Here is a 27,797-nt window from a genome sequence, read left to right as displayed (position 1 = left end):
AGTCCTTCCTCTCAAGATATAGGGGTGATATATAGACTGTACACTTTGCAAGTGCAGTCGCTCCATAGCTTAGTAAATGAGGGAGAGCTCTGCAGACCTCCATCCTTCAGTCATGTGAAAGAAAAAAATACTGTTTTTTTTTTTCCATGCAGGTGATTGAGTATTCTATGTAAATTTAAAGTGTTACTAAACCCACAGTACAATCAGTCTGCATATGCAGTAAGGAATGCTTGTTATACTCACTGTGCAACCTAAGGGGTTTATCCTTCGCATTGTGTAAAAAAAATCTGTTTAATCCTGTATGCACAGATCCTGCTCTTCTTCCACTGACTCCAAAAAAGGTCACAATAAGACAGAGTTACTAAAGTCAGGCTGCACATGCTTAGTTTGGTGTGTATTGCTAGAGTTTGTATTTTTTTACTTTTGGAGAGTGCATGTGATCAGCACAGGACCAATCAGCACTGTACAGACAGAGGGCCAGGAGTCCTGTATCATAATAGGACAGCTCAGTGCAGTATGAAAACTCCTCCTACAAGCTTTAACCAGGAACTGATAGTTGTCACAAGACTGCTATATACTGCTGATGAGAAAAGGTAGTTTATATTTACTAAAATAATTGTGTTTCCATGTTCTGTGTACTGTGGGAGACCAGATATAGTGAATGCAGAGTCCTGGGTTTAGTAACACTTTAAGCTCTACCTCATTTACTAAGTTCTGTAGCAACTGCACTTGCAAAGGTGTACAGGCTACTTGCCTTTAGTAAACTAACCCCTTTGTATGACTTTTGTATCATTTCTTGTTCCCACTAAATTCTTACCTGTGCTGTCCAGGGCACCTGTATCTTGTGTTTCTTGTTTTATTCTGCATTTTTATTGTATTGTATATACATTTGTAGTGTGCTATGGTGATGGGTGAAAAAGAGAACAAGAAATGTATGCGAAAATGTTAAGTGGCTGCAGCAATACATTATTTACTCTACCATGTTATTACACCAGAATGGCATTGCTTCATCAGAAAAATGAAAGAGAAAGGACACAAATATAGAATATATGATGTGCTTATAATGAATAATACAATACAAATAAAGTAAATTGGCATTGTGCACATTTTTGGATAGTTCACTTTAGTGGCCTTCACACACTACAAATTACAAGTTATAAATCACACCTTCCCTCTGTATACAGCTATCAGAATAATAGACACTGTATGTAATTATGTATGCATGGCTTAGCTAATAGCTGAATTAAGTATCATCTCTATGATATTCTGCGCTGTTTTGATGATACACAAAAGACCTTTCTGGGACCTTTCCAAAGCCGTTTTCCCCCCCAATTCAGATATCATTTTATGTAACATTCACAATTTACTACTCTTGCATTATTTATATTCAAATCTGGAGTTTTTAAGAGACTAATGAAAATTTAAGAACACCGTTACAAGCTCCCTGATGTGCCAAAGTACAATAAGTGCAGGGGATATATTGCCGATTTTTCTTTCTCCTGCATCATCATTGGGTGCAACGAAAGACATAAAAAGTGAAATAATTCAGCGCTGGAAAATAAACATAAACTAAATAAATTGCAAGCCAGCACTGTAGATATAATTCAAAAAATATCTCAAAGTGAAATTAAGTAAGTAAATAGTGCAGCGCAAAAACATAAAATCTATAACAAAATTAATATCAATTAATAAAAGTCCATAAAGTGCAAGGTGATAAAAGGTGCTCCAAAAAACAATAGTGACGAATAGTGCAGCAATCTTTCATAAGATCAGTGACAGGGATATCCTCCACCAAGGCTATGGATGGCCTCTCACCTCAGCGATTCGACCTGTGGCTAGGTCAAAAAGCATAATACATATCCTCCAAGTAATAGATGGTAACAGCATACAAGAAGTCAGCTCTGTGCATCCCCAGATGGAACCAGCAATCAGTAGGACAACTCAGCAATCTCCCAAACTTATTCCATGGACCGAAAAGGCAACAAAAGAGAAGGACTAGTGCTCTCCATTTGAAACAACTTTAATCTAAAGCATAATCAATATAAAAACACTCACATTTGCGGACACTCTCAGCCGAGTGTATAGCGAACAGCATGTAACCGGAAATTCCGGATCGCAAACAGTCAGCGTGTAGGTCTCGTGAGGCAGGCGAACGCGGGTGACGTCTACGTGACTCCTCCCCCTCATACGCGTTACGTCCCAGAGTAGGCGGGACTTCTTCAGCGTGGGGCGGGGATCAACGTGGACGTCCCGCGATTCATTATATACAACGCCGTTGCCGTAGCAACAGCATAATAAGCCTCTAACATGCGCCATCTAGTGTTACTAAGCCAGAACACAGCCTGAAAAAGAATAAGTACTTATTCGATGGCGCAAATTCAAAAGAATTTAAAAATAAAGGCAATATAAAACAACTGATAGTTGTTAGAAGACGTCATCCGCTTTCACCTCCTCAATGACCCAATCATATATCACTTAATCAGAACATTATATCTGCATAAATGTCATTACAAGGCAGAAGCGAAATACAGCCCATACATTAAACCACGCTGAGCCTTAAAACATATATTAATACAATGTCTGATATGGAGAATAAAAATTCACATTAGTATCCTAAAAATGAATAAGTTAAAATTGTATACAATACAAAATATATATAAAAAAATTCATAGTATATACATCAAAAAATTCAATAAAAATTTATATAAAAATTCATACAAAAAAATCTATATGAAAATCTATATAAAAATCCCCAATAATATTAACGGTTAGAAATAAAACAGTTAAGATCAAACTCTACATTGAGCCCCAACGGGACAGAAACCTTCATCTCATATATCCAGAACGATTCACGACGGCTTAATTGCCGGATGAAATGCCCCCCTCTCCAATGTCTGGAAACTTTCTCTATGCCCCAAAATTTGAGGCCTTTGGGGTCTCTCTGATGATGGTTCCTAAAGTGTCTAGACACGCTGTGGGTCTTGATACCACGCTTAATATTACTCACGTGTTCGCCCACCCTCACGTGTAACTCCCGTGATGTGCGCCCTATATACTGTAACCCACAGTCGCACTCAAGCATATATACAACTCCCTCTGTTGAGCAAGTAATCAACTGCTTTATCGGATATTCTACTTGGGTTACATTTGAAACAAAACTTTTTCGCTTTTTAATATTACGTTTTGCATGTTTGCATGTGGCACATCTGCCTAAGGCATAAAACCCAGACAAAAAATCAAAGAGTTTGGGTCTGGGAATAACAGGTGGATCAGTAACTCCAGGAGCCAATCGATCTCTTAAAGAAGGGGCCTTCTTATAGATGAATTGAGGACGCTCAGGGAGAACCGGGCCAAGGACCACGTCTCCCTTTAGGATAGACCAATGCTTGGCAATGATTTTTTTTTTTTTTTTTTTTTTTCAAATGTTCTATGTTGAACATTAAAGTCCAACAGCATTTTGAAGTCAGTTCTTCCTAGATCATTTTTGGGAGGATTATCCTGTACCATCAGATTTCTATCCGCAGTTCTAACTCTCTCAATTTCTTGTTCCATCAAGGGCTTAGAGTAGCCCTTGGCTACAAACCTGGTGGCCAATTCCTGGGACTGCACCAAGTAGTCAGACTCCATGGTGCAGTTCCTCCGAAGCCTTACAAATTGGCCACGTGGAATATTGCACAACCACAATCTGTGGTGGCAACTGTTCAAAGGGATATACCCATTGCCATCCACTGACTTAAAGTGATTCTTAGTGACCAATCCAGACCCAGATTTAGAGATCTCCAGGTCGAGAAAGGTCACCTGCTCCCTTGAAACAGTCCAAGTCAGGACAATGCCTGGTTTATTAGAATTCAACTTCAACATAAAAGCATTCAAAGAGGGCATATCACCTTCCCAAATTAACACCAGGCCGTCTATGTATTTACGGTAACATCGTAGTTGAGGGGGCATATCACGGAAGATCACATCTCGCTCCCAGCGGGCCATAAACAAATTGGCCACACTGGGAGCGAAACGAGCCCCCATGGCTACCCCACAACGCTGCAGAAAAAACTGTCTATTGAACCAAAAATAATTCTTTAGTAAACAAAATTCAAGACTATCCAGAAGAAAACGCACATGCTCAGAGTCTAAATCCGTGGATTCCAATGCCCATTGAACCGATGCAGCATCATGTCCAATAATGGTGTACAATGACCCCACATCGGCTGTCACAAGTATCGTTTCAGATGTACACGGGATAGAACCTAGGATTTGAATAATTTGCTTAGTGTCTCGTAGATACGCAGGCACTTTGCAAACCAACGGCTGCAAAAAAACATCTAGATACTGCCCTAATCGTGAGCTAACAGAATCAATTCCATTCACGATCGGACGGCCCGGAGGCCGTTCTGCGTTTTTATGCAATTTGGGCAAGAAATAAACTATCGGAGTCCGACAGTAAAACGGGTCAAGATAGGCAGCTTCCTTTTTATTCAAAATCCCAGATTCTTTTCCTTTTTCTATCAAAAGATGGAGATCGTTTTTAAAATTCACCATGGGATCACGCGGTAACAGAAGGTAAGTATTTTGATCTCCCAGCAACCTCCTCATCTCCTCATAATAATAAGTCTTGCTAAGGACAACCAAACCTCCCCCCTTATCCGCAGGGCGAATAACAATCTCATTACGTTTTTCCAGGGAGGCAATACCCCGCTGGATACATTGTGAGTCTTTCACTTTTTTAATTCTCAAGTTATCAAGATCTTTACAAACCAAATTCCGGAAGACATCCAGGTGTTTGGTATCAGTATATTGGGGATTAAAAACAGACCTATTTCTCAAAGTTGAGTGATTAGAAGCAACAGCTGGAATAATTCTCTCAACTGGATTAGATAAAAAATATTTTTTTAAATTCAAATTTCTAATGTACTTCTGTATACTCACATAGGTTTCAAATGTATTCAAGTTGCGTATGGGAGCAAATTTAAGGCCCTTATCCAGCACTTTTATCTCATCCCCTGTGAGATCAACTCCACTCAGGTTAAAGATTCCAGTGCTGATCACTGCCTTGGTCTTTTGGACTCGTCGCCCCCCTCTGACTCCTCTTGATTTTTTCTTTGGACCTGGATTGCCCCAATGGGGCCAAGGTCGGGGGTGGGGGGTACAGAAACGGGGGGGATTCCCTCCAATCTCCGGTCCAAGTAGGTGGGAAGGGTGGAGGGCCCCTCCAAGGGGTCCTCCCCTGCCCTAAAAAATGCTGTTGATTAGTGGGTGGGGGCCCATCCCAATAATTCTGAAGTGGTGCATAGTAGTTGTAAGTAGGTAAGGGTGGGGGGAGGAGGATTTCCTAAAGGGACATTTCCTCCACCCCTATTACGACCCCTCCCTTTACTATGCATCGTTTTCCATGGTGGAGTTTCCTGTATAACAGGAGCATGGGATGATCTCCCTCCTGATAAACTCCCCTTACCCCTACCATTTTTATTGTTTTTTCCTCTTCCCCTAGAACATTTGAAAAAATCATTGCCAAGCATTGGCCTATCCTAAAGGGAGACGTGGTCCTTGGCCCAGTTCTCCCTGAGCGTCCTCAATTCATCTATAAGAAGGCCCCTTCTTTAAGAGATCGATTGGCTCCTGGAGTTACTGATCCACCTGTTATTCCCAGACCCAAACTCTTTGATTTTTTGTCTGGGTTTTATGCCTTAGGCAGATGTGCCACATGCAAACATGCAAAACGTAATATTAAAAAGCGAAAAAGTTTTGTTTCAAATGTAACCCAAGTAGAATATCCGATAAAGCAGTTGATTACTTGCTCAACAGAGGGAGTTGTATATATGCTTGAGTGCGACTGTGGGTTACAGTATATAGGGCGCACATCACGGGAGTTACACGTGAGGGTGGGCGAACACGTGAGTAATATTAAGCGTGGTATCAAGACCCACAGCGTGTCTAGACACTTTAGGAACCATCATCAGAGAGACCCCAAAGGCCTCAAATTTTGGGGCATAGAGAAAGTTTCCAGACATTGGAGAGGGGGGCATTTCATCCGGCAATTAAGCCGTCGTGAATCGTTCTGGATATATGAGATGAAGGTTTCTGTCCCGTTAGGGCTCAATGTAGAGTTTGATCTGAACTGTTTTATTTCTAACCGTTAATATTATTGGGGATTTTTATATAGATTTTTATATAGATTTTTTTGTATGAATTTTTATATACATTTTTATTGAATTTTTTGATGTATATACTATGATTTTTTTTATATATATTTTGTATTGTATACAATTTTTACTTATTCATTTTTAGGATACTAATGTGAATTTTTATTCTCCATATCAGACATTGTATTAATATATGTTTTAAGGCTCAGCGTGGTTTAATGTATGGGCTGTATTTCGCTTCTGCCTTGTAATGACATTTATGCAGATATAATGTTCTGATTAAGTGATATATGATTGGGTCATTGAGGAGGTGAAAGCGGATGACGTCTTCTAACAACTATCAGTTGTTTTATATTGCCTTTATTTTTAAATTCTTTTGAATTTGCGCCATCGAATAAGTACTTATTCTTTTTCAGGCTGTGTTCTGGCTTAGTAACACTAGATGGCGCATGTTAGAGGCTTATTATGCTGTTGCTACGGCAACGGCGTTGTATATAATGAATCGCGGGACGTCCACGTTGATCCCCGCCCCACGCTGAAGAAGTCCCGCCTACTCTGGGACGTATTGCGTGCGAGGGGGAGGAGTCACGTCGACGTCACCCACGTTTGCCTGCCTCACGAGACCTACACACTGACTGTTTGCGATCCGGAATTTCCGGTTACATGCTGTTCGCTATACACTCGGCTGAGAGTGTCCGCAAATGTGAGTGTTTTTATATTGATTATGCTTTAGATTAAAGTTGTTTCAAACGGAGAGCACTAGTCCTTCTCTTTTGTTGCCTTTTTCGGTCCAAGGAATAAGTTTGGGAGATTGCTGAGTTGTCCTACTGATTGCTGGTTCCATCTGGGGATGCACAGAGCTGACTTCTTGTATGCTGTTACCATCTATTACTTGGAGGATATGTATTATGCTTTTTGACCTAGCCACAGGTCGAATCGCTGAGGTGAGAGGCCATCCATAGCCTTGGTGGAGGATATCCCTGTCACTGATCTTATGAAAGATTGCTGCACTATTCGTCACTATTGTTTTTTGGAGCACCTTTTATCACCTTGCACTTTTTGGACTTTTATTAATTTATATTAATTTTGCAACGAAAGACATGCCAGCAGAAAAATCATTTTTGCTATGATATGAACTCTCTAAATTGTGTCATGAAACCAATACGTTATCATTCTCAGAAGAGTACATTGTTATTTGAGCTGTAACTTTCTGAAAGACTTTATGTTAATCTAGCATCTGTCTATGTCTTAAGCAATTCACTTTCCCAATGTAACTATTCAGCATTGTGTTGGGAATAAATCTACAGCATATCTAAGTCTGTGTTATTACAATAAATAATATACTATAGATAAGTGAAGTTTTTATCATTTGTTATATCTGTCTGAACTGATGTTCTTCTGCTGTGCACACAGACGGCATACTAACAAGCCAGGTTACATCCGGCTTTTATAACAGAGCTTTTTTACAGCTTTTACAGAACCCTATTGAAATATAACAAGTGCCAATAACCCACAGTCTGGCCTAATTATATTTGATGCTGTAAAGTGCAGTAACCCAGATGAGAAAAATGTGTGAAAAAGAAGCGTCTTACAGTTTATTTTCTTTAGATAGTAGCCCAGGTAGAAAGGACTGTCCCCTGTCAGACTGCTGTAAAGAAGGACCCTTGCTTTCTTTATTGTGTGAAAGCAGTGGTCTCTCTCCAGAGGTCCAAAATGCCCCGTGCTGAGTTCGATTTAGCTGTGCAATCAGCTAAGCTTATGATCCCTGCTAATGGGAAAGGTCTAGCTCTAAATTACCAGGGACGTGTATCAGACTGAGAGATTATTGCTCACACAAAAAGAACAAGATGTCTTCTGTAAGTCTTGCTGGCAGGAAAATGGCTACTCTAAAGAAAAAGAAATTGAGTACATTTCGTGTTTTGGATAAATGGAAGAAGAAGAATTATGGACAGCCGCACTCCAATAGAATGTAAAAATAAAAAGTTGTGCCTTTTATTATAGTAAAAAAACACTACAAACGCAAAAAAACAGCAAACAGTGGGGTAATAGAGCTGACGCGTTTCACATTGATGAACAATGCTTAGTCATGACTAAGCATTGTTCATCAATGTGAAACGCGTCAGCTCTATTACCCCACTGTTTGCTGTTTTTTTGCTTTTGTAGTGTTTTTTTACCAGAGAACTTTTTATTTTTACAACTTTTTATTTTTACATTCTATTGGAGTGTGGCTGTTCATAATTCTTCTTCTTCCATTTATGCTCTGTGCATTGCCTGCACCCATCGGGTTTTGAGCCATACATCCACCACTGAAGTGTACCCATCTGGAGCGGCGGTTTCCTTTTTCTATTTCGTGTTTTGGGGCACCAGGAATGTATTTAGCTTATTTAAAATCACATTTTTAACACGGCTTATTAACCACTTAAGGACCTTAGGTGTTTTTCAGATTTGGTGTTTGCAAGACTAAAACAGTTTTTTCTGCTCAAATTACTTAAAACCCCCAAACATTATATATTTTTTTTCTAACACCCTAGAGATTAAAATAGTGGTCATTGTAATACTTTTTGTCACACCGTATTTGCGCAGCGGTCTTACAAGCGCACTTTTTTTGGGAAAAAATTCACTTTTTTGAATTAAAAAATAAGACAACAATAAATTTGGCCCAATTTTTTTATATATTGTGAAAGATAATGTTACGCCGAGTAAAATGATACCCAACATGTCACGCTTAAAAATTGCGCCCGCTCGTGGCATGGCGTCAAACTTTTACCCTTAAAAATCTCGATAGGCGACGTTTAAAAAATTCTATAGGTTGCATTTTTTTGAGTTACAGAGGAGGTCTAGGGCTAGAATTATTGCTCTCGCTCTAACGATCGCGGCGATACCTCACTTGTGTGATTTGAACACCGTTTTCATATGCAGGCGCTACTCGCGTATGTGTTCGCTTCTGCACCCGAGCTTGTTGGGACGGGTCGCTTTAAAAAAAAAAAATTTTGTTTTCTTATTTATTTTTATTTATTTTATTACTTTTTACACTGAAAAAAAAAATTTGATCACTTTTATTCCTATTATAAGGAATGTAAACATTGCTTGTAATAGAAAAAAGCATGACAGGTCCTCTTAAATATGAGATCTTGGGTCAAAAAGACGTCAGATCTCATATTTAAACTAAAATGCAAAAAAAAAAAATTGAAACTAATTTTTTCAAATGACAAAAAAAAATGTTTCTTTAAGACGCTGGGCGGGACTGACGTTTTGACGTCACTTCCGCCCAGCAGAGCTATGGGGATGGGTGAAGGACATTTTTCCCTCACTCGCATCCCCATTCAGCTGCCGAACAGTCCCGATCGCCTCCGCCGCTACCGACGGCAACGGTAAGCGGCGGAGGGCACGGGAGAGCGGCGGGAGGGGGGCCCCTCTCCCGCCACCGATAACGGTGATCTCGCGGTGAATCCGCCGTGAAGACCGCTGTTATCGTGTACAGGACCCTTAGCACTAAAGATGGATACCTCGGTTGTGGCAGCAGCTGCTGCCGTTACCGAGATATCCATCTTTAAAATTACGACGTATATATACAGTGCAGGGTCTGGAAGTGGTTAAACAAATTAAACTAATTTAAAGTGTTACTAAACCCAGAACCTGCATTCCCTGTATTCGATCTCCCACTGTACACAGAACATGGGAATGCAATTATTTTAGTCAATCTAAACTGCTAAATACATTTTCTCATCAGCAGTATATAACAGTCTTGTGACTTCTATCAGTGTCCAGCCAAGCCTTGGTAAAGTTTTCTGACTGACCTATGAGACTGCAAGACCCCTGACCCTCTGTCTGGACAGAGCTGATTGGCCCTGTGCTGATCACATGCATCCTCCCAAGAAAAAAATAAACCTTTCTAGCAATACACACCAAACTGAGTATGTGCAGCCTGACTCCATAGATAATGTGTTATCCGGAAATTATTAGGGGACAGTGGAGGGAGTGGAGGATCAGAGAAGAGAGTGTCAAACAGACTTTTTACACAATGCACAGGATTACCTCTTAGGCCTCGTACACACGATATGTTAACCAGAGGACAACGGTCTAAAGGACCGTTGTCCTAGGTTAATCTATAAAGCTGACTGATGGTCCGTCGTGCGTACACACCATCAGTTAAAAAACGATCGTGTCAGAACACGGTGACGTAAAACACGACGACGTGCTGAAAAAAACGAAGTTCAATGCGTCAACTTGATTCTGAGCATGCTTGGATTTTTAACCGATGGTTGTGCATACTAACAATCAGTTTTAAACTATCGGTTACCAATCCATAGGTTAAATTTTAAAGCAAGTTGTCTATTTTTTAACCTAAGGTTAAATAATCTATGGGGCCTACACACGATCGGTTTGGACTGATGAAAACGGTCCTTCAGACCATTATCCTCTGGTTAACCTATCGTGTGTACAAGGCCATAGGGTCCACAGTGAGAATACCAAGCATGCTTTACTGCCTCTACAGACAGATTTTACTGTTGTGGATTTAGTAACACTTTAAGCCTATTTTAACTAGTCTAGGACATGGGTGCTCAACCTGTGGCCCTCCAGCTGTTGCGAAACTGCAATTCCCATCATGCCTCTGCCTTTGGGAGTCATGCTTGTAACTGTCAGTGACTTGCAATGCCCCATGGGACTTGTAGTTTCACAACAGCTGGAGGGCCACAGGTTGAGCACCCATGGTCTAGGACAGGGGTCTCTAAACTGCGGCCCGAGGGCCAGATGTTGCCCTTTGCTAGTCTTTATCCGGCCCTTGAGGCACTATTCCTCCCACTGACACCAACAAGGGGACACTATTTCTTCCACTGATACCAATGATGGGATACTATTCCTATTACCAATTGTGGCACTACTACTCCTCCTACTGACCACCAGCCTTAAAGCGGTTCTCCACCCTAAAGTGGAGTCCCGCTGATCGGAACCCTCCCCCCCTCTGGTGTCACATTTGACACCTTTCAGGGGGGAGGGGGGGTGCAGATACCTGTCTAAAGACAGGTATTTGCACCCACTTCCGGCCCGGCATTCACGGGCAAAAGACGGGCATTCCGTCACATCCCGTCGCCCCCCGTTGTGTGCTGGGAACACTCGGCTCCCAGCACACAGCGGGAGCCAATCGGCGGGCGCGGCGTGACTCGCGCATGCGCTGTAGGGAACCGGGCAGTGAAGCCGCAGCGCTTCACTTCCTGGTTCCCTCAGCGTGGATGGCGGGGGGAGCAGCAGAGAGATGAGCGATCGCTCGTCCTCTGCTGCGATCGGCGCTGGACTCCAGGACAGGTAAGTGTCCTCATATTAAAAGTCAGCAGCTGCAGTATTTGTAGCTGCTGGCTTTTAATATTTTTTTCCCATCGCACAACTGCTTTAAGGCCATATATATTCTCACTGATGCTGGGCCCATTTTCTGCCCCAGCGTGCCACAATCCGGCCCTCCTAAAGTCTGAAGGACAATAAACTGGCCCTTGGTTTGAAAAGTTTGAAGACCCCTGGTCTAGGACATATTCAAAGGACATATGGTATGTGTAGTATGTCCAGTCCTTCTGTCCCCATCACATCTCCCCCCACCCACACTTGTTTGCAATTCAAATGAATTTGGGAGTTGCTGTGTAATTGGTAGTATGTTTTTTAGTTTTGTTTTCATAAAATGTGTTTTCATTTAACTCTTATCTCCTTCTCCCCTTTTTCCCTTCAGCGGTTTTATTGCTGATTTTTTTTTTTTTTATTCTATTCTATTTATTTCTATTTTCTTAACCATTAATATTAAAGTTTCTATTTGTTCAGCACATTAAAAAAAGGCAAATGAAATATAGGATTTAAACTAATTTTATATATTTTTTTGTAAGTATTTGCATTGGTTTTTCCCAGAACATAATTTCAATGTTTTTTTTTTTTATTTAAATGATAGAATAAAATTTACTTTTATCCTACTGTAGCGCTTTTTTTTTTTTTTAAACGAACACTGGTACTGTAAAAAGAAAAGTGATTTTGTTTTAGTTTTGATACTTTTTTTGTCTAAAGATTGCATAGGAAATACATAAACAGGTCTTTAGCAGAAATGTAGAAATTGTTGTGTTTCATAGGGGTGTACAATTTTGAGAGGTGAAATAGGTTTTAAAAAAAAAAGAATTCAAAGAAATGGCCATAAAGGATAACTCTACATGTATTACAATAATCCTTTACCTGACCCTCTTCCTCCTCAGCACAGCCCCTCTCCCCTCGTCCCCAAAGTCTAAGGCCGCGTACACACGATCGGTTTAATCCAGGCATGTTCAGAATCAAGTCTACGCATGCTTGGAAGCATTGAGCTTCGTTTTTTTTCAGCACGTCGTTGTGTTTTACGTCACTGCGTTCTGACACGATCGTTTTTTTAACCAATGGTGTGTAGGCACGACTGACCATCAGTCAGCTTCATCGGTTAACCGATGAAAACGGTCCATCAGACCATTCTCATCGGATGGACCGATCGTGTGTACAGGGCTTAACACTTACATCTAGCATCCTAGTTCTACATTACCTGTGCTCAGATGTGATGTCTCTTGTAATGCTTTACATTAAAAATACCAATAATGTTAAATGGTAAGGAATTAAAAAATCTATCTAAAACTGCAGATATCGGCGGAAACAGAGTTTAAGATGACTGAGAGTCTATGGGGCTAATATCTTTTTCACACAAAACTTTTATTTTCCTGAAGTCATTTTGGGTTATGTTAAGTTTAAATGGAGCTAAATAATATTAAAATTTAATATATTTTGTAATCAATGTAATAGTTTTTTTTCTCTAAAATTCTATGTTTTATTTCCATTCAGTCTCCCAAGATTACAAAAACTGCTCAGCTGCTATGATTTTAATGAAGCCGTCTTTTTGGGAGAGCGTTATGGTTATGGATTAAGCGCAAGAGGTTACAATTACATTACTGGTGGAGGCGGGTAAGAGATTAATATAATCTACTTGATGCCTTTCGAGTCTATATCAATAAAACTGTTTCCACTTAATATTCTACACTTTTATTTACTGTACAGTTTCTAGGCAATTGGGCATGAGGAAATCAGACAGCTGTATTTTAATTAATTTTACTTTTCAGTGATTGCAAATAATTCCAGAGCCTCTGGGATGCATACAGTATTGCAGTTAGCTTAAATTGCTTTTACATCTATCGTAAACAATTCTTAACCCATATTTTCTTTTTAAATATTTAATGAACTATAGATCTTGCAGTGGAGCACCGATGAAAAAAGCTTAACAAGAAAACTGTTCTAATCCCGCGTACACACGATAATTTTTCGGCATGAAAAAAACTTTGTTTTTCAAAAACGTCATTTAAAATGATCGTGTGTGGGCTACACATCATTTTTCAGGTTCTGAAAAACGACACATTTTTTTTTCGAACATGCTGCATTTTTAAACGTCGTTTTAAACAATGTCGTTTTTCGGGTTGTAAAAAATGATCGTGTGTGGGCTAAAACGATGTAAAAAAACCTGCGCATGCTCAGAAGCAATTCCTAAGACGGGAGCGCTCGTTCTGGTAAAACTACCATTCATAATGGAGTAAGCACATTCATCACGCTTTGACAGAAAAGCGTGAATCGTCTTTCACTAAAACGGAATCAGCTAAAGCAGCCCAAAGGTGAATGGAACTTCCCCTTTATAGTGCTGTCGTACGTGTTGTACGTCACCGCGCTTTGCTAGATCATTTTTTTAAAACGATGGTGTGTAGGCAACGTCGTTTTAATGATGAAGTTGGGAAAACATTGTTTTTTGGACATGCTGAAAAATGATCGTGTGTACGTGGCATTAGTTTTGGCTAGCTGCTAGTTGGTCTTGTGTTTTTATAAGTATGTGTAAACCCTACCAATGAACTTCTTATTTTCTCCCCTTTGGGCCCAGTAATATACCAGTAAAAGTGTTTGCTTATATCTGTTTGAAAAGTGCCAAAAATTATCCTGCTAGAAACACAGTGACCTGATAACTTCCTGTGAAGGGAAAATAATCTTGCCCACCGAGATTATATAGTCCAGATCCAGAAAGAAAATGTTTAATAGATCGATGATCAGGGTTAACCACCTAATGACCACCGCACGACAATATACGACGACAGAATGGCACGGCTGGGCACATGGCCGTATATATACGTCCCCTTTAAGAGCCCAGCCGTGGGACGCGAGCGCGTCGCCACCGGCGCGCTCGTGACCCGGTCCGAAGCTTCGTGAACGCACCCACGAGACCCGCGGACCTGATCGCCGCGGGTGTCCGCGATCGGGTCACAGGAGCTGAAGAACGGGGCGAGGTGAGTGTAAACAAACCTTCCCCGTTCTTCTCTGTGGCTCTGATATAGGGAACGACGATCACTGACATCACACGTCCAGCCACGCCCCCTACAGTTAGAAACACGCATGAGGTCACAGTGCCCCCTAGTGGTTAACCCCTTCACAGCAATTGTAATTTTCACAGTAACCAGTGCATTTTTATAGCACTTTTCGCTGTGAAAATGACAATTGTCCCAAAAATGTGTCAAAAGTGTCCGATGTGTCCGCCATTATGTCGCAGTCATGAAAAAAATAGCTGATCGCCGCCATAAAAAAAAATATTATTAAAAATGCATTAAAACTATACCCTATTTTGTAAACGCTATAAATTTTGCGCAAACCAATCAATAAACGCTTATTGCGATTTTTTACCAAAATAGGTAGAAGAATACGTATGGGCTTAAACTGAGGGAACAAACATTTTTTTTTGTATCTTTTTTGGGGATATTTATTATAGAAAAAAGTGAAAATTATTGATTTTTTTACAAAATTGTCGCTCTATTTTTGTTTATAGCGCAAAAAATAAAAACTGCAGAGGTGATCAAATACCACCAAAAGAAAGCTCTATTTGTGGGAAAAAAGGAAGCCAAATTTGTTTGGGAGCCAGGTCGCACGACCGCGCAATTGTAAAAGCGACTCAGTGCCGAATCGCAAAAAAGGGGCAAGGTCCTTAACCTGCATATTGGTCCGGGTCTTAAGTGGTTAAGGGTAGTCCAGGATTGTCTCTGATCGGTGTAGGAAGAGATCTAGTAAGGGGGAGGCGTGGGACCACCTGCTATCCTCAGAGTTGTGAACGGCTCTGTGCGATTCAATGGGAGAAAGAACAAAAAGAAGGAAGCGCCAGCTAAGTGTAGTATCCTGGTTAAAAGTTTTAATAACAATGGATAAAAAGCACTCAAGAGATATTAGATAAAATCTCATGTGGTGCAGAATCTACAGATCTGGGTTCCTCCTTGATCCCACCTGCAGAACCGCTGTAGTATGTTCTGACTGCTGGAAGGGGATGATGGCCAGCTCAGTAGCATGGAGGAGCTGATGTCACCAGAAGGATGGGGGACCAGACAAAGGGGCAAGGCACAAGGCTACGTGCTCTGAGCATCTAGCTCCTTCTACAGGCCTGGGGAAGCATTACTATAGGGAGCTTTATATAGCATATTGGCTAAAGCCGAGGCCAGAGGATGACCGGAACCAGCGGCTCCTGCAGATATACAAAAAAAATCTAATAAAAATAACATAATGGTAAAAAGTAGAAATATCCAAATACATTAAATACATTTAATAATAAATACAGATGTAAATGTATACCCATGGTAGCAATAAAATAAACATGCAAAAAGCCATATAAATGCAAAGGAAAATACAGTATCTCACAAAAGTAAGTACACTCCTCACATTTTTGTAAATATTCTATTCTATTTTTTCATGTGACAACACTGAATAAATTTCACTTTGCTACAATGTAAAGTAGTGAGTGTACAGCTTGTATAACAGTGTAAATTTGCTGTCCCCTCAAAATAACTCAACACATAGCCATTAATGTCTAAGCCGCCGGCAACAAAAGTGAGTACACCCCTAAGTGGAAATGTCCAAATTGAGCCCAATTAGCCATTTTTCCTCCCTGATGTCATGTGGCTCGTTAGTGTCACATGACAACTTAGGTGTGAATGGGGAGCAGGTGTGTTAAATTTGGTGTTATCGCTCTCACTCTCTCATACTGCTCACTGGAATTCAACATGGCACCCCATGGCAAAGAACTCTGTGAGGATCTGAAAAAAATAATTGCTCTACATGAAGATGGCCTAGGCTATAAGAAGATTGTCAAGACCCTGAAACTGAGCTGCAGCACGGTGGCCAAGACCATACAGTGGTTTAACAGGACAGGTTTCACTCAGAACAGGCCTCAGCATGGTCAACGGAAGAGGTTGAGTGCATGTGCTTGGCATCATATTCAGAGGCTGTCTTTGGGAAATAGATGTATGAGTGCTTTCATCATTACTCCAGAGGTTGAAGGGGTGGGGGGGGGTCAGCCTGTCAGGGCTCAGACCATACACCGCACATTGCATCAAATTGGTCTGCATGGCTGTCATTCCAGAAGGAAGCCTTTTCTAAAGATGATGCACAAGAAAGCCTGCAAACAGTTTGCTTAAGACAAGCAGACCACAGGACATGGATTACTTTAACCATGTCCTGTGGTCTGATGAGACCAAGATAAACGTATTTGGTTCAGATGGTGTCAAGTGTGTGTGGCGGCAACCGGGTGAGAAGTACAAGGACAAGTGTGTCTTGCCTACAGTCAAACATGGTGGTGGGAGTGTCATGGTCTGGGGCTGCAGGAGTGGGGAGCTACAGTTCATTGAGGGAACCATGAATGCCAACATGTACTGTGACATACTGAAGCAGAGCATGATCCCCTCCCTTTGGAGACTGGGCCGCAGGGCAGTATTCCAACATAATGACCCCAAACACACCTCCAAGACGACATTAATGACTGTGTGTTGAGTTATTTTGAGGGGACAGCAGATATACGTTGTTATACAAGCTGTACACTCAATACTTTACATTGTAGCACAGTGTAATTTCTTCAGTGTTGTCCCATGAAAAGATATATAAAAATATTTGCAAAAATGTGAGGGGTGTACTCACTTTTGTGAGATACTGTATGGAAGCACTATGAAACATATATAAAAAGCAAATTAAACTAAAACATAAGATATTGTATCAATGCTTGTACATATGCAAGGCATACAAACATGCATCTATACATATAATAGGAAGGGGAAGGGGAAGGGGAAGAGATGGAAAAAACGAGTGCGGAGTGGGGGAAACATCAGGTAAAAACAGTCAATGAATACATACTATGTGATGAAAGTGCATAAGAGACCCCCCATATATCTTTAACCACCTCAATACTGGGCGCTTTCACCCCCTTCCTGCCCAAGTCATTTTTCAGCTTTTAGCGCTGTCACACTTTGAATGAGAATTGTGCGGTCATTCAACACTGTACCCAAATTATTATTTTTTCCCACAAATAGAGCCTGGTGGTATTTGATCACCTCTGCAGTTTTTTGTTTTTTTGCGCTATAAACAAATGAAGAGCGACAATTTTGAAAAAAAAAAAAGCAATATTTGCCATTGACTTCCCATTTTCCCGAAAGTAGCCGAACGTCTTTCGGCTACTCGTGACGCGATAGATGCGACCGTCGGAAGCCTGTCAATCAAGAAGGAACGCCAAGACCCAAAGACCATACCCGGAAGCGGCGGAGAAGATCGCTCTCTAAAACGGTAAGTACTGCTTCGTTTTTAAAAAAAATGGCCGATTCCCCTAGACAAAATGAGCATGAATCTAATCTTAACATTTTTTTTTACGGGTGAGCTCCCGCTTTAATTACTGACATTTAAAATACATGAACCAGGAAGATGTATGTTCAGTGAATGTCAGATTATCAAATATGACCTTGTCATTTATTTTGTGCCTACTCTGACACGGTTTGACTTTTCGCCAAATATTCACTGTTTGTGAATCAATCTTTGTCATCTGTTGGAATTCAGATTAACTGCCTTACAAATACACCTCCTTGATTTATTTATGCCTTTTCCTGCTCGTCATTAGGAGTCAGAGGTTGACATGGTTTGTCTATATCGACTTGCACCATTGACTGCCATGACCTTGTGAAGAGGAGTAGTGGCCACAAACAAAAAACACTTTTTTTTTTTCTTTCTAGGCCCCTTTCATACATGTGGACTGTTAATTTCATCAGTTCAAACAAGTTTTTTCCAAAGAAAAAATGGATAAAGTTTACATCAGTTTTTACATCCACTACAAATGCAAAAGAATGGATGTTGGTGGATTGAAACTGATGTAAATAGATGATCATCCTTTTTGTTAAAAATAAATAAATAGATGATCATCTGTTTTTCCATAGAGATGCATTGATGACCGTTTTTCATCCGTCAACGGATGGATGAAAAAGGGACAAATGGTTTGCTTGTGTAAAAGGGTGCTAAGTATTTTTAAACCCAATCATTAAAATATTATATAAGCCATATGTAAGTTCTTTTCAACTTTTTTAAATCTGCTGCTTTTAGTAAGAGCATGCCTGGGGCTCTTGCCCTAAAGGTCATTGCTTGGGCACTTTCTATTATGGAGTGACAGCTGTCTCCCAATTATGTTGCTATGTTGTCACCCCAAAGCAGACAACAAAGTAGGCATAGACCACCGCTGTCACTAGGAGGAAGCCAGTCCAAAGCATTGATTTACAGCTGACCATGAAATGAGTGTAGGGGAACATGGAGTGACTGAAAGAAGCTAGAGAAAGATCATCAACTAAGATGCCAAAAAGGTGGAAACATGTTTAAACATATTTTATGACATAGAGATCATTGTAATTATGATGCACTGAGTTTTAGCACTCTAAATTTACCCAGTTAGTGTTTACGTTTACTTTAATTGTCCGCAAGCATCTGACTGCTAGAAGTATAGAAATTCATAAACATTGTTTTTTTAATAGAGAAAGGGATGTTATTTTTCCAAAATTGCTTTGGGGTTATATTAGTGCTCAACAGAGTAAGTCTTTAACAACATTTATATCTATGTCTAACATTTACATCTGATTACTTGTTTTTCAATGGCTGTATTTATTTAAAATGGCATTGTATATGTTCTTTTAGCAACACAAAAATATCACAATATTTTGTGGCTCTTTGTAGAATGGTGTTCAGCAGGAGAGCAGTAAAGGAGTTTATAGGAAGTAAATGTCGGTGTTACAGCAACGATGCTCCAGATGATATGGTGCTGGGGATGTGTGCCAGTGGCCTTGGAATTCCTGTCACTCACAGTCCACTCTTTCATCAGGTAAGATGACACATGACCACAATTATTACTGTTCAAACCCCTGCATGTTTGCCAGCCCCATTCAGAGCTAACTTGTTCGCCTTTCTGAACCCTGTATTTGGTGTGTTAAGTGTTCATCATCCCACCCCCCCGGGTCGACAGCGGGTGGGGCATCCTCTCACCAAACTCACCAGCACAAAGCGTTTTCCGCCTTCACCACCATGTCATTTATTTACAGTTTCCTGCGAAGGAATAGACTACAAGTACCTTAATCCATCACGGCTGACAACTTGTAGTTGCTTCTCAATGAACTGCAAGGGCGCTAGTGAGCACTCTCCTAGTTCATTGATCTTCCTGTTGTCGAGTAGCTATCTGCACCTTCCCAGCTCCCCATTTACACTGCTCACTTCTGCACCCTCACCGTTCCCATTTTACACTGCTCACCTCTGCACCCTCCCCATGCCCTCATATATTATGCTGCTAACCTCTACACCCTCCTTAGCTGTTCACCCCTGCACCCCTTTCCCTCCACTTTGCTTACCTCTGCGCCTCTTCCCCCTCCACCCTTTTACTGCTTATTTCTGCACTCTCCTAACACTACTTACTTCTACACTCCTCTTACACTGCTGACTTCAGCACTTAGCTCCCCTTTTACAGTGTTCAACTCTGCAACCCCCCTGAGATTCTCTTTTGTTACTCATGTCTGCACCCTTCCTGCCCCCTCCTTCACTGCTCTTCTACATTAATCAACTTCACAGTCACATTCTGTCACTGTGACCCCCCCCCCCCCTACAAACAGGTCTGTTCTGCCTGTACATTGTTTCTCTCATTAGCTGTTGAGACAGCGGGCATGGGCAAGGCTCACAAAAAATGTGTCTGCAACCCAGAGTTTAAGAAACAACCATTTAAAGGGTTAATTTTAAGGGTTACGTTTGTTAAGGTTGACTTTAAGGGACATTATATGTAAATGTGTGACCAATCAACATGTTTCCTCTCTCCTTTCATCCTTACAATTTACCTGCAAAAAAAATAACAAAAATATATTCATCTATAACACTGAAATAATCCTGGACTCCTGGCACTGAAAATCAATGTATCTCATATATCTCAGGAACAATAAAGCAAGGGAATAGGTACAAATAAGTATGTTAATCCAACATCCTACTTTCTAGGATGGTTTATAAATGCAAGGGCCAACTAAAACAGAACAAATGGCAGAGATCTCACAGATAATGATTTCTGAGACAGATGCTAGTTTTAATACAATTATCAACTGAATCCTAGGCTCAAGCCACAAGTCCAATGCAAACACAAACACAGAGTCCTGAGACTAAATACAAGTAGTGCTGTAACGCCTGTGTTCAAATGTCTGGTTCTGGCTTTGCGTAGTGCTGGCCGCATATGTAGAGAACTTGGCACTGGGTAGTGTGATCTCTGCTTTTGGAAATAATCCTTTACCTAGTTTGAGATTTCACATGGCCATATTCCAAGGCATTCAAACATGTGGCAACACTGCATTTCTTCTGAAAATCCCTTTTTATTACACATTATCTTTTTTTATGTATTTTTTATGCCCCTCGCACATCTGTCAACATAGTTTCATGTTAAAATGGGCTCCAAGTTTCAGTTTGTCATTTAACAGAACACCTTTTAGCACTACCAAATTCAATATTTAAAGTAAAATGTGTTCCTGGCTTCCCATAACTGCTATTCCCCACCCTGCCTAGGGAGCTTCTGGCTACCAATCATTAACTGCAGAAAAGTCAGGCAGACAATTCTTGCAGAGGTAAGGGAATCCGCAAACCACAAACCTATGTATTGATCAAATATATGAATGATAACAGCGCTAGTGGAATAAGGTGTTAACATATAACACAATAAACACAATGTGAGAGAAAACTATTCATACGGTGCTTCCAACAGTAGATATTGGTGAATCTAGGGGTCAAACAAGCTTAGGATTTTGGGAGGTCTAGTATGAATATCCAAAAAAGAGAGGTACAAATGTGAAGTACTGCTTTATTAAAAACACTGCACTGCTAACATATCAAGGATCCTATGTTCTTGATAACGCCCTGGAGGAGGGGCGAAACGCGTCAACGTATTTCCAGTTTTGTGAACCAGTGACGCTACTTCAGGTGTCTGTGGAACGCACACCGTTGATGCAAACCCAGAACATGCTGATGCCTGTCTTGCATAAGCTGTCTCGTGAGTGACATATATTAGCAGCGCAGAGTTTTTAATACCGTACATTTGTACCTCTCTTTTTTCTTTGCCTCGGTATGTTCTACCTCCCTCGATTCTTCTGAGATTTGTGAAATTGTCTTTGGAAATTTGGATATTCATACTAGACCTCCCAAAATCTTAAGCCTGTTTGACCTGAGGGTCCATCAACTCTGGTGAGTGGTGTCACGAGAGGGGAGACCATATAACTGGAAACCTATATTCACCAATATCTACTACTGTTGGAACCACCTAGCACTTTATGAATAGTTTTTTTTCACATTGTGTTTATTGTGTTATATGTTAGCACCTTATTCCGCTAGTGCTGTTATCATTCATATATTTCATTCATTAAGGTTTTAGCACCTTTGCAAACGCTGCTGCGCTCTTCTATTTGATTGTTTGTTTATTTCAGTTCACATTTATTCCACTAAGCACAAGTTTTAGTTTGTATTCAATATGTATTGATCAAGTATGGCTACCCTCATGAATATAGATACTTAAAAAGGAAACAAAGACACTGCATTTTTATTACAAGCTGACCTTGTTCACATGTCTAGCTTTGAAATAAAAATTAAGCTTGTATTGGTAAGAATCATCCACATAACAGGTGCTATAGGGAAGAACATCACGTACATTGCCAACCAACACCACAAACAACCTTAATTCAATTTAGTACCTGCTAACTCAGAGTAAAACGTGTTAATACTATAATCACATATATTTGTACCTATTATTTAATGTAATGTGTATTTGTCCCTTGTATACTTAACTGCAGTTTAAAAAAAGTCTGGAACACCATGTCCTGGCATTAATACTAATAATAAATTATTTATTGGATACAATTACTTCCATCATCCCTTATCACTCTGCTGGTGATCCTAGGTATCAAAGCAATTGTGTAGTTGGTTTGTACATGTTCTCTTTTTTTATCTTATGGTGGTTAGGACTACAAAATAAAAATGTATTAAATAATTGTATCTCTCATTCATTAAGGGATGCAGGATTCAGTTATTTTGAGACAATTTCTGCTTACAGGAGAAAACTGACACTAGTAAACAAAAAGCAGTTGGTTGGCCAAGTGTGACCCCTCCGACGTCCAGCATGCTTCGGCTTTTTTGCTAGTGTCTTAAGAGGATGAATGACTTTTCTCTGCTAAGAATTTTTTTTTCTTCTAGCAGAGTTCTCCTTTTTAAAACGTTGTTCCTTCAGTCAGGACTGCATGCTGCTGAGCTGGGTTCTTTATGGAGCTAACTGGATTGGTGTATCCTCAGCAATAGTTTTGGAGGCCATAGCCAAATCCTGCTTATTTGGGTACTTTTCACTGCTAATGGTGCTTGTACTATGTTAGTTAGCTGCAATGTGCTTTAAAAGTCCAGAGCCAAGGCACAACCACTTTAATGAGCAGGCTGTATGTCACAAGCATCTGGAGCTACTATTTTTATTGGTACCGTTGGGTGCCATCAGTATCTCCCTTTACCATTCACTTCTAAGCAAAAGGTTAACATTCTGGGCAATTAAGTGCTGTGTCACTAGCTGAAGTGTTGCACGCATTTCGAGCTATGATAACTACCTTTTTTTTTATCTCAGGGTAATGTCTTCTCGCAATTGATCATATTTGCAAGAAACACATGGTATAATGTAAATTTAGTTCTTGCTACCTAATACAATGACTTAGTCACCTCTGGTCATTTAAAGCTGCCAAGTTTTAACTATGCTTGCTGACCCAGTACACAAGGACTGTAAACATATTTCTCTACTTCCCCTCCAAGAACCTGTTTGGCATGTCTGCAAATGTAGAGGCCTCTGAGACTCAGAAACCATAAAGAGGCAAATCTTGGCCCTATCATATTCCAAAGACCACTTGCCTCCTATTCATTAGTGAAAACTTTTGTACAGTCTGTCTCTCCTGTAGCTCCTCCTGCATGCCTGTGAATCCACAGGATGTGAATTCAGTTCTATTGGCTCTTCAAAGACCCCTTTTTACATTCACCCACAAAGCTGCTTTCCTTGTTGCTGTCACCTTTTGAGAGTTGTTTGGATAAAATGGATAAGGTAGCGTTCAGGCCTGGAGTCTTCTTCTCTTTATTAGGTGGTTTTGGCCTTTTACGTCAACCAGGCTATTGTGCTTCTATATCTCTGTCTGGCTGCAGCGCATCAAAAGAAAATTTCCCTTTACAACCTAGTAGTTTGTGCTGTGCTGGTTTACCATTCGTCCACTGCTTCCATTAGACATGCCAACACCCTTTGTCTTTACTGATAACCCCTGTAAAAGAGAACAAGCTTCCCACGCCACCATTTCATGGTGGCCTAGACAGATTATCATGCAAGCTTTCACCTTTTTTTTTTGTCAAGATGCAATCCTCTAGGTCTGTGAGTGTTCTTGGGCTTTTTGGCATCAGGCTACTGTCTCCCAGATTTACAAGGCTGCCTCCTGGCCTTTTGATTACACATTCTCATTTTTACTAGGTGCATGTTCAGACCTCATCTGATGCCAACTTTGAGTGCAGGGTCCTCCAGGCATCTCTTTGAACTGCAGACTACTCCCAGCTCTATTATTTTTGTTATATGGTATGTTAACGTTTTTTTTTTAACTGTTTCCCACCCCTCAGATGGACTCATTTTGGATGTCTCAACCGTCTCTGAGTAAGGGCTTGTTCACAAGTGTGACAGGCATTGCCATTCTTCTGAAAAGTAATCAACGCTTGGATTGTTTTCCAGGGGTGTTTGCTATATGCCTCTAATTGCCGTAGTATGGCGCCGCAATCACGTGTATTAGAACTGCATTAGTCACATTCAGAGGCAGTACTGCCTGCCCAAAGAAACATGCTGTTTAAGTTTTCCACGGTCGTGACACACAGCGGTGTTCGTGCGGGTGGTCGTGAGGCAGTAAAACCACAGCTCAACTGCCTGATTTTACTGTCCCTGGTCTCATGTGTGAATGAGCCCTAACTGAATCCTGCGTCCACTAATGAATGAAAGTGAGAAACAGGCTTATTGTACTTCCTGTAAAAATCTATTTCTTGAAGTTCATAAACAGGCACGTGTTGGGGGTGGGAAAGGTTAAACCCAGTTGGCCAATGGCTTTTTTGTTTTGCAGTGTGCAATTCCACTGTAGAAAGTGTGAGCCCCACAGTGAAGTCTTTAGGTTTTATATTAATAAATGAGAAAGCCACATATACCTCTGTGCTCCATAGAAATCATACTGCAAGCACACAAACATGACCCTGCTCAATTTATTTTTCTGATTCCCTTTCAGGCAAGACCGGCTGATTACTCAAGGGATTTCCTTTCACACCAAGTTCCGATATCTTTTCACAAGCATTGGAACATTGATCCAGTGAAAGTATATAATACCTGGCTGGCACCCAACAGGAGGCAAGACTTGAAAGGAAAAAAATATTTGAAGGAAGATCTTTGATTTTCATTGTTTTTCTCTTCCTAAAGACTTCTGAAGAGATGCTGCACAAATTCATATTAGATGTAGCTGTGGTTGAAATTGTGAAAGGTATAGGTTTCCTATGGCCTCCTTATGCTATAGGCAGCCATTTTTTGTGATTGATCAGCGTTCAGCCTTTTACTTTGACACAATAATATCAGAGAAGGATGAGATGCCGAGTGCAGTTTATATGGAAGCCCCCACAAAATGGCTGCTTCCATGCTTGGTGAGATGATTACTGTTGATTTCTCCTATGTAGCAAAGTGTCTACCATAAGAGCTCTTTGTAGTATCCTGTGAGAACCAATTGGAAACAAGTTATTTTTAACCAAAGTAGCCTGCCTTGTTTCTGATTTGTTGCTCTGGGATGATACATGCAGTCTTATTGTGGTTGTGATGCTCAACAAGGAAATGTCTTATTTTTAAGTCTGATTAGGGTTAATGTGAAGAATAATGAGGAAAGGCAAAAGTGGCAGCGTTACTTATAAGCACTAATTTTTAGATCAATTTTTCTGGCTGCACTAGAAAAAAAAGACAAAGCTGAAATTTGATTGGATGCTTCAGGTAAGAACTCCACATTTCCTTTTCTCTGGATTCATATGGAGCAATTGTAAATAAAAGAGCCACATGTCTCAAATTATGTACATGTGTAGAAATGTTTGCACAGAAATGTTATTACATATTTTGTAAGATGTTTTTAGGTTTATTGACTTTTCACTGTTATCATACCAGTAAATACAGATGCATGACAAGCTGTCCCACATCCCTGCTTCATACCTGAGCTCTTCTCACTGTGAGATAATAGTCCGCTCCAGCAGGTGACTGTCTATTCCATTTACAACTGCTGTATAATGTAACTGGAATTACAACTCCATATTTTACTTGATAAGTCCTGGTTAGCTGACTGCAAAAAAAGGATGTGTAAACCACTATCTCACAGAATGGTTAGGAGGTATAGTATTTTCAAGGGTCATTTAAAGGGTTTCTTTGACAAAATTATATAACTGTGACCTCTGATGAAAGACTGCATTTCCCAGCACATGGGCTAGATTGTAATTACAGAATGTAAAACTGTAAATGTAAAACTGAAACTGTTCCATGTAACATAGAAAATTGGCTGCAGAAAAGTCTACTCATACACCATGGGGGTTATTTACTATATCTGAAGAGTGCAACATCTGGTGCATCTCTGCAAAGAAACCAATCTTCTTCCAGGTTTTATTGCCAAAGCTGCAGTTAGAAACTGATTGGCTACCATGCACCAGATTCTGAGCGCTCTAGGTTTAGTAAATCTACCCCCATGTTCTAATATTTTTTTCAAACGCACAGGAACACAGAACTGCTATTGTTGCTGGAAGTCCGCTCCAAGCATCCTCTACACTTTATAACATAATATTTCCTCCAGCTAGTTTGAAGTTAAGCCCCAGAATCTTAATAAATCTTGATAAAACTGCCATCTTAAACCCAATAGGCCAAACACAGGATTCGAAAATCGGAGGAAAAAAAATGCTTTTGAACCGATCGTACGATAATCGGATCATTAGTACAGAGCTTTCGAGAGCCGATCACGACAGTTCATCCGATATTATCCGATCAGACAAACACAAAAAAAATCTCGTATGATACAATATCGTAAGATTTTTGTATAATCAGTACAGTTGTCCGAAAATACAATAAAAATACACTACCAAACATGACATCACTTCCGATTTTTTTTTCTGTCGTACGAGAATTTTCGTAACTTTAGTAACATCTCCATTTTCGATATGTGACTAGCACGCAATAAAAAAACTGACGATCCGTCGTCCGATTTTCGGATTGTGTGTACGGGCCATTATTCACACCTGTAATGCATCTAAAGGTTTCATTCATATCTGCCTGTTTCCTTTCCTCAAGACTGTGCATATGAAGTTCCTGCAGTTTCTCCTCATATGTTTCCTCCCTCAGCTTCTTTTTGTTGCCCATCTCTGGACTCTTTCTTTATCCTTGTACACACGATTGGATTTCCAATGGACAAATCCATAGTATTTTGTGCGAAGGGCGTTGGCCGTGAACTTGGTATGCATACAGCCAACAAACACGAACGTAGTGACGTACTAGACGTACTAGGTGTATTTTTTAGCTCTTTAGCGCCACCGTTTGGGCAACTTCTGCTAATGTTGTCTTATGGTTAGCATTGCTTCTGAGCATGCGTATTTGTACTTTGGATTTGTGTGTGAGGGACTTGTGTATAGACGTTCGGATAATCCGACGGCACACATTTGTTGTCGGAAAATTTTAAAGCATGCTATAAAATATTTGTTGTCGAAAATTCCAACAACAATTGTCCGATGGAGCATGCAAACGGTCGGATTATCTGACAACACCCTGCCATCACAAATTTGTTGTCGGAAAATCCAATTTCTTAAACATTTTTTTCACAAGTGAGGTCTCCAGAACTGGAAACAATATTTTAAATGAGGTCCACTTAAAGCTCTGTATAGTGGACCTCCTTCCTCCTGTTGGCTTGATCCCTCTAGTGATGCAACCCAGAATTTGCTTTCCTTGCTGCCTGGACACAATGTTTACTCATTTTGGCATCATCTGAAAGGAACATCCCAAACCTCTTTCTTTTGTAATTTTGATTTGCACCAAAATCTCTGCAATGATAACATTTTACTAAACATTACAGTGATGTAATTACTAAAACTGATCATAATTGGTTGCGGTAACAAATAACGGTTATTAACAAAACATTAACAGCGCTAAAATGAGCCTATAAATGGCTTATGAGTCTAATACTCATGTACTGCAATGGTTAATTGAGAAAAAGTCTTTAGGACTATAGATACACCACGTTG

At 40.3% G+C, this 27,797-nt stretch overlaps 1 protein-coding gene across 2 annotated transcripts in view; it reads left to right on the top strand.

Moving 5' to 3' along the window:
- B3GLCT (beta 3-glucosyltransferase) overlaps positions 1-25,597 on the top strand; it is a 604,827-nt gene extending 579,230 nt beyond the window's left edge. For both annotated transcript variants that reach the window (XM_040340455.1, XM_040340454.1), the window contains 3 exons: positions 12,969-13,088; positions 19,173-19,317; positions 24,779-25,597. In XM_040340455.1, the coding sequence (XP_040196389.1) occupies positions 12,969-13,088; positions 19,173-19,317; positions 24,779-24,940 (427 nt within the window). In that variant the 3' untranslated portion in view covers positions 24,941-25,597. The remainder of the gene's footprint in view (positions 1-12,968; positions 13,089-19,172; positions 19,318-24,778) is intronic.
- The last annotated feature ends 2,200 nt before the right edge of the window (positions 25,598-27,797 follow it).

This window comes from Rana temporaria, chromosome 2, assembly GCF_905171775.1.
Source record: "Rana temporaria chromosome 2, aRanTem1.1, whole genome shotgun sequence".
Lineage (NCBI taxonomy): Eukaryota > Metazoa > Chordata > Amphibia > Anura > Ranidae > Rana > Rana temporaria.
This window is presented reverse-complemented; position numbering and strand designations above follow the sequence as displayed.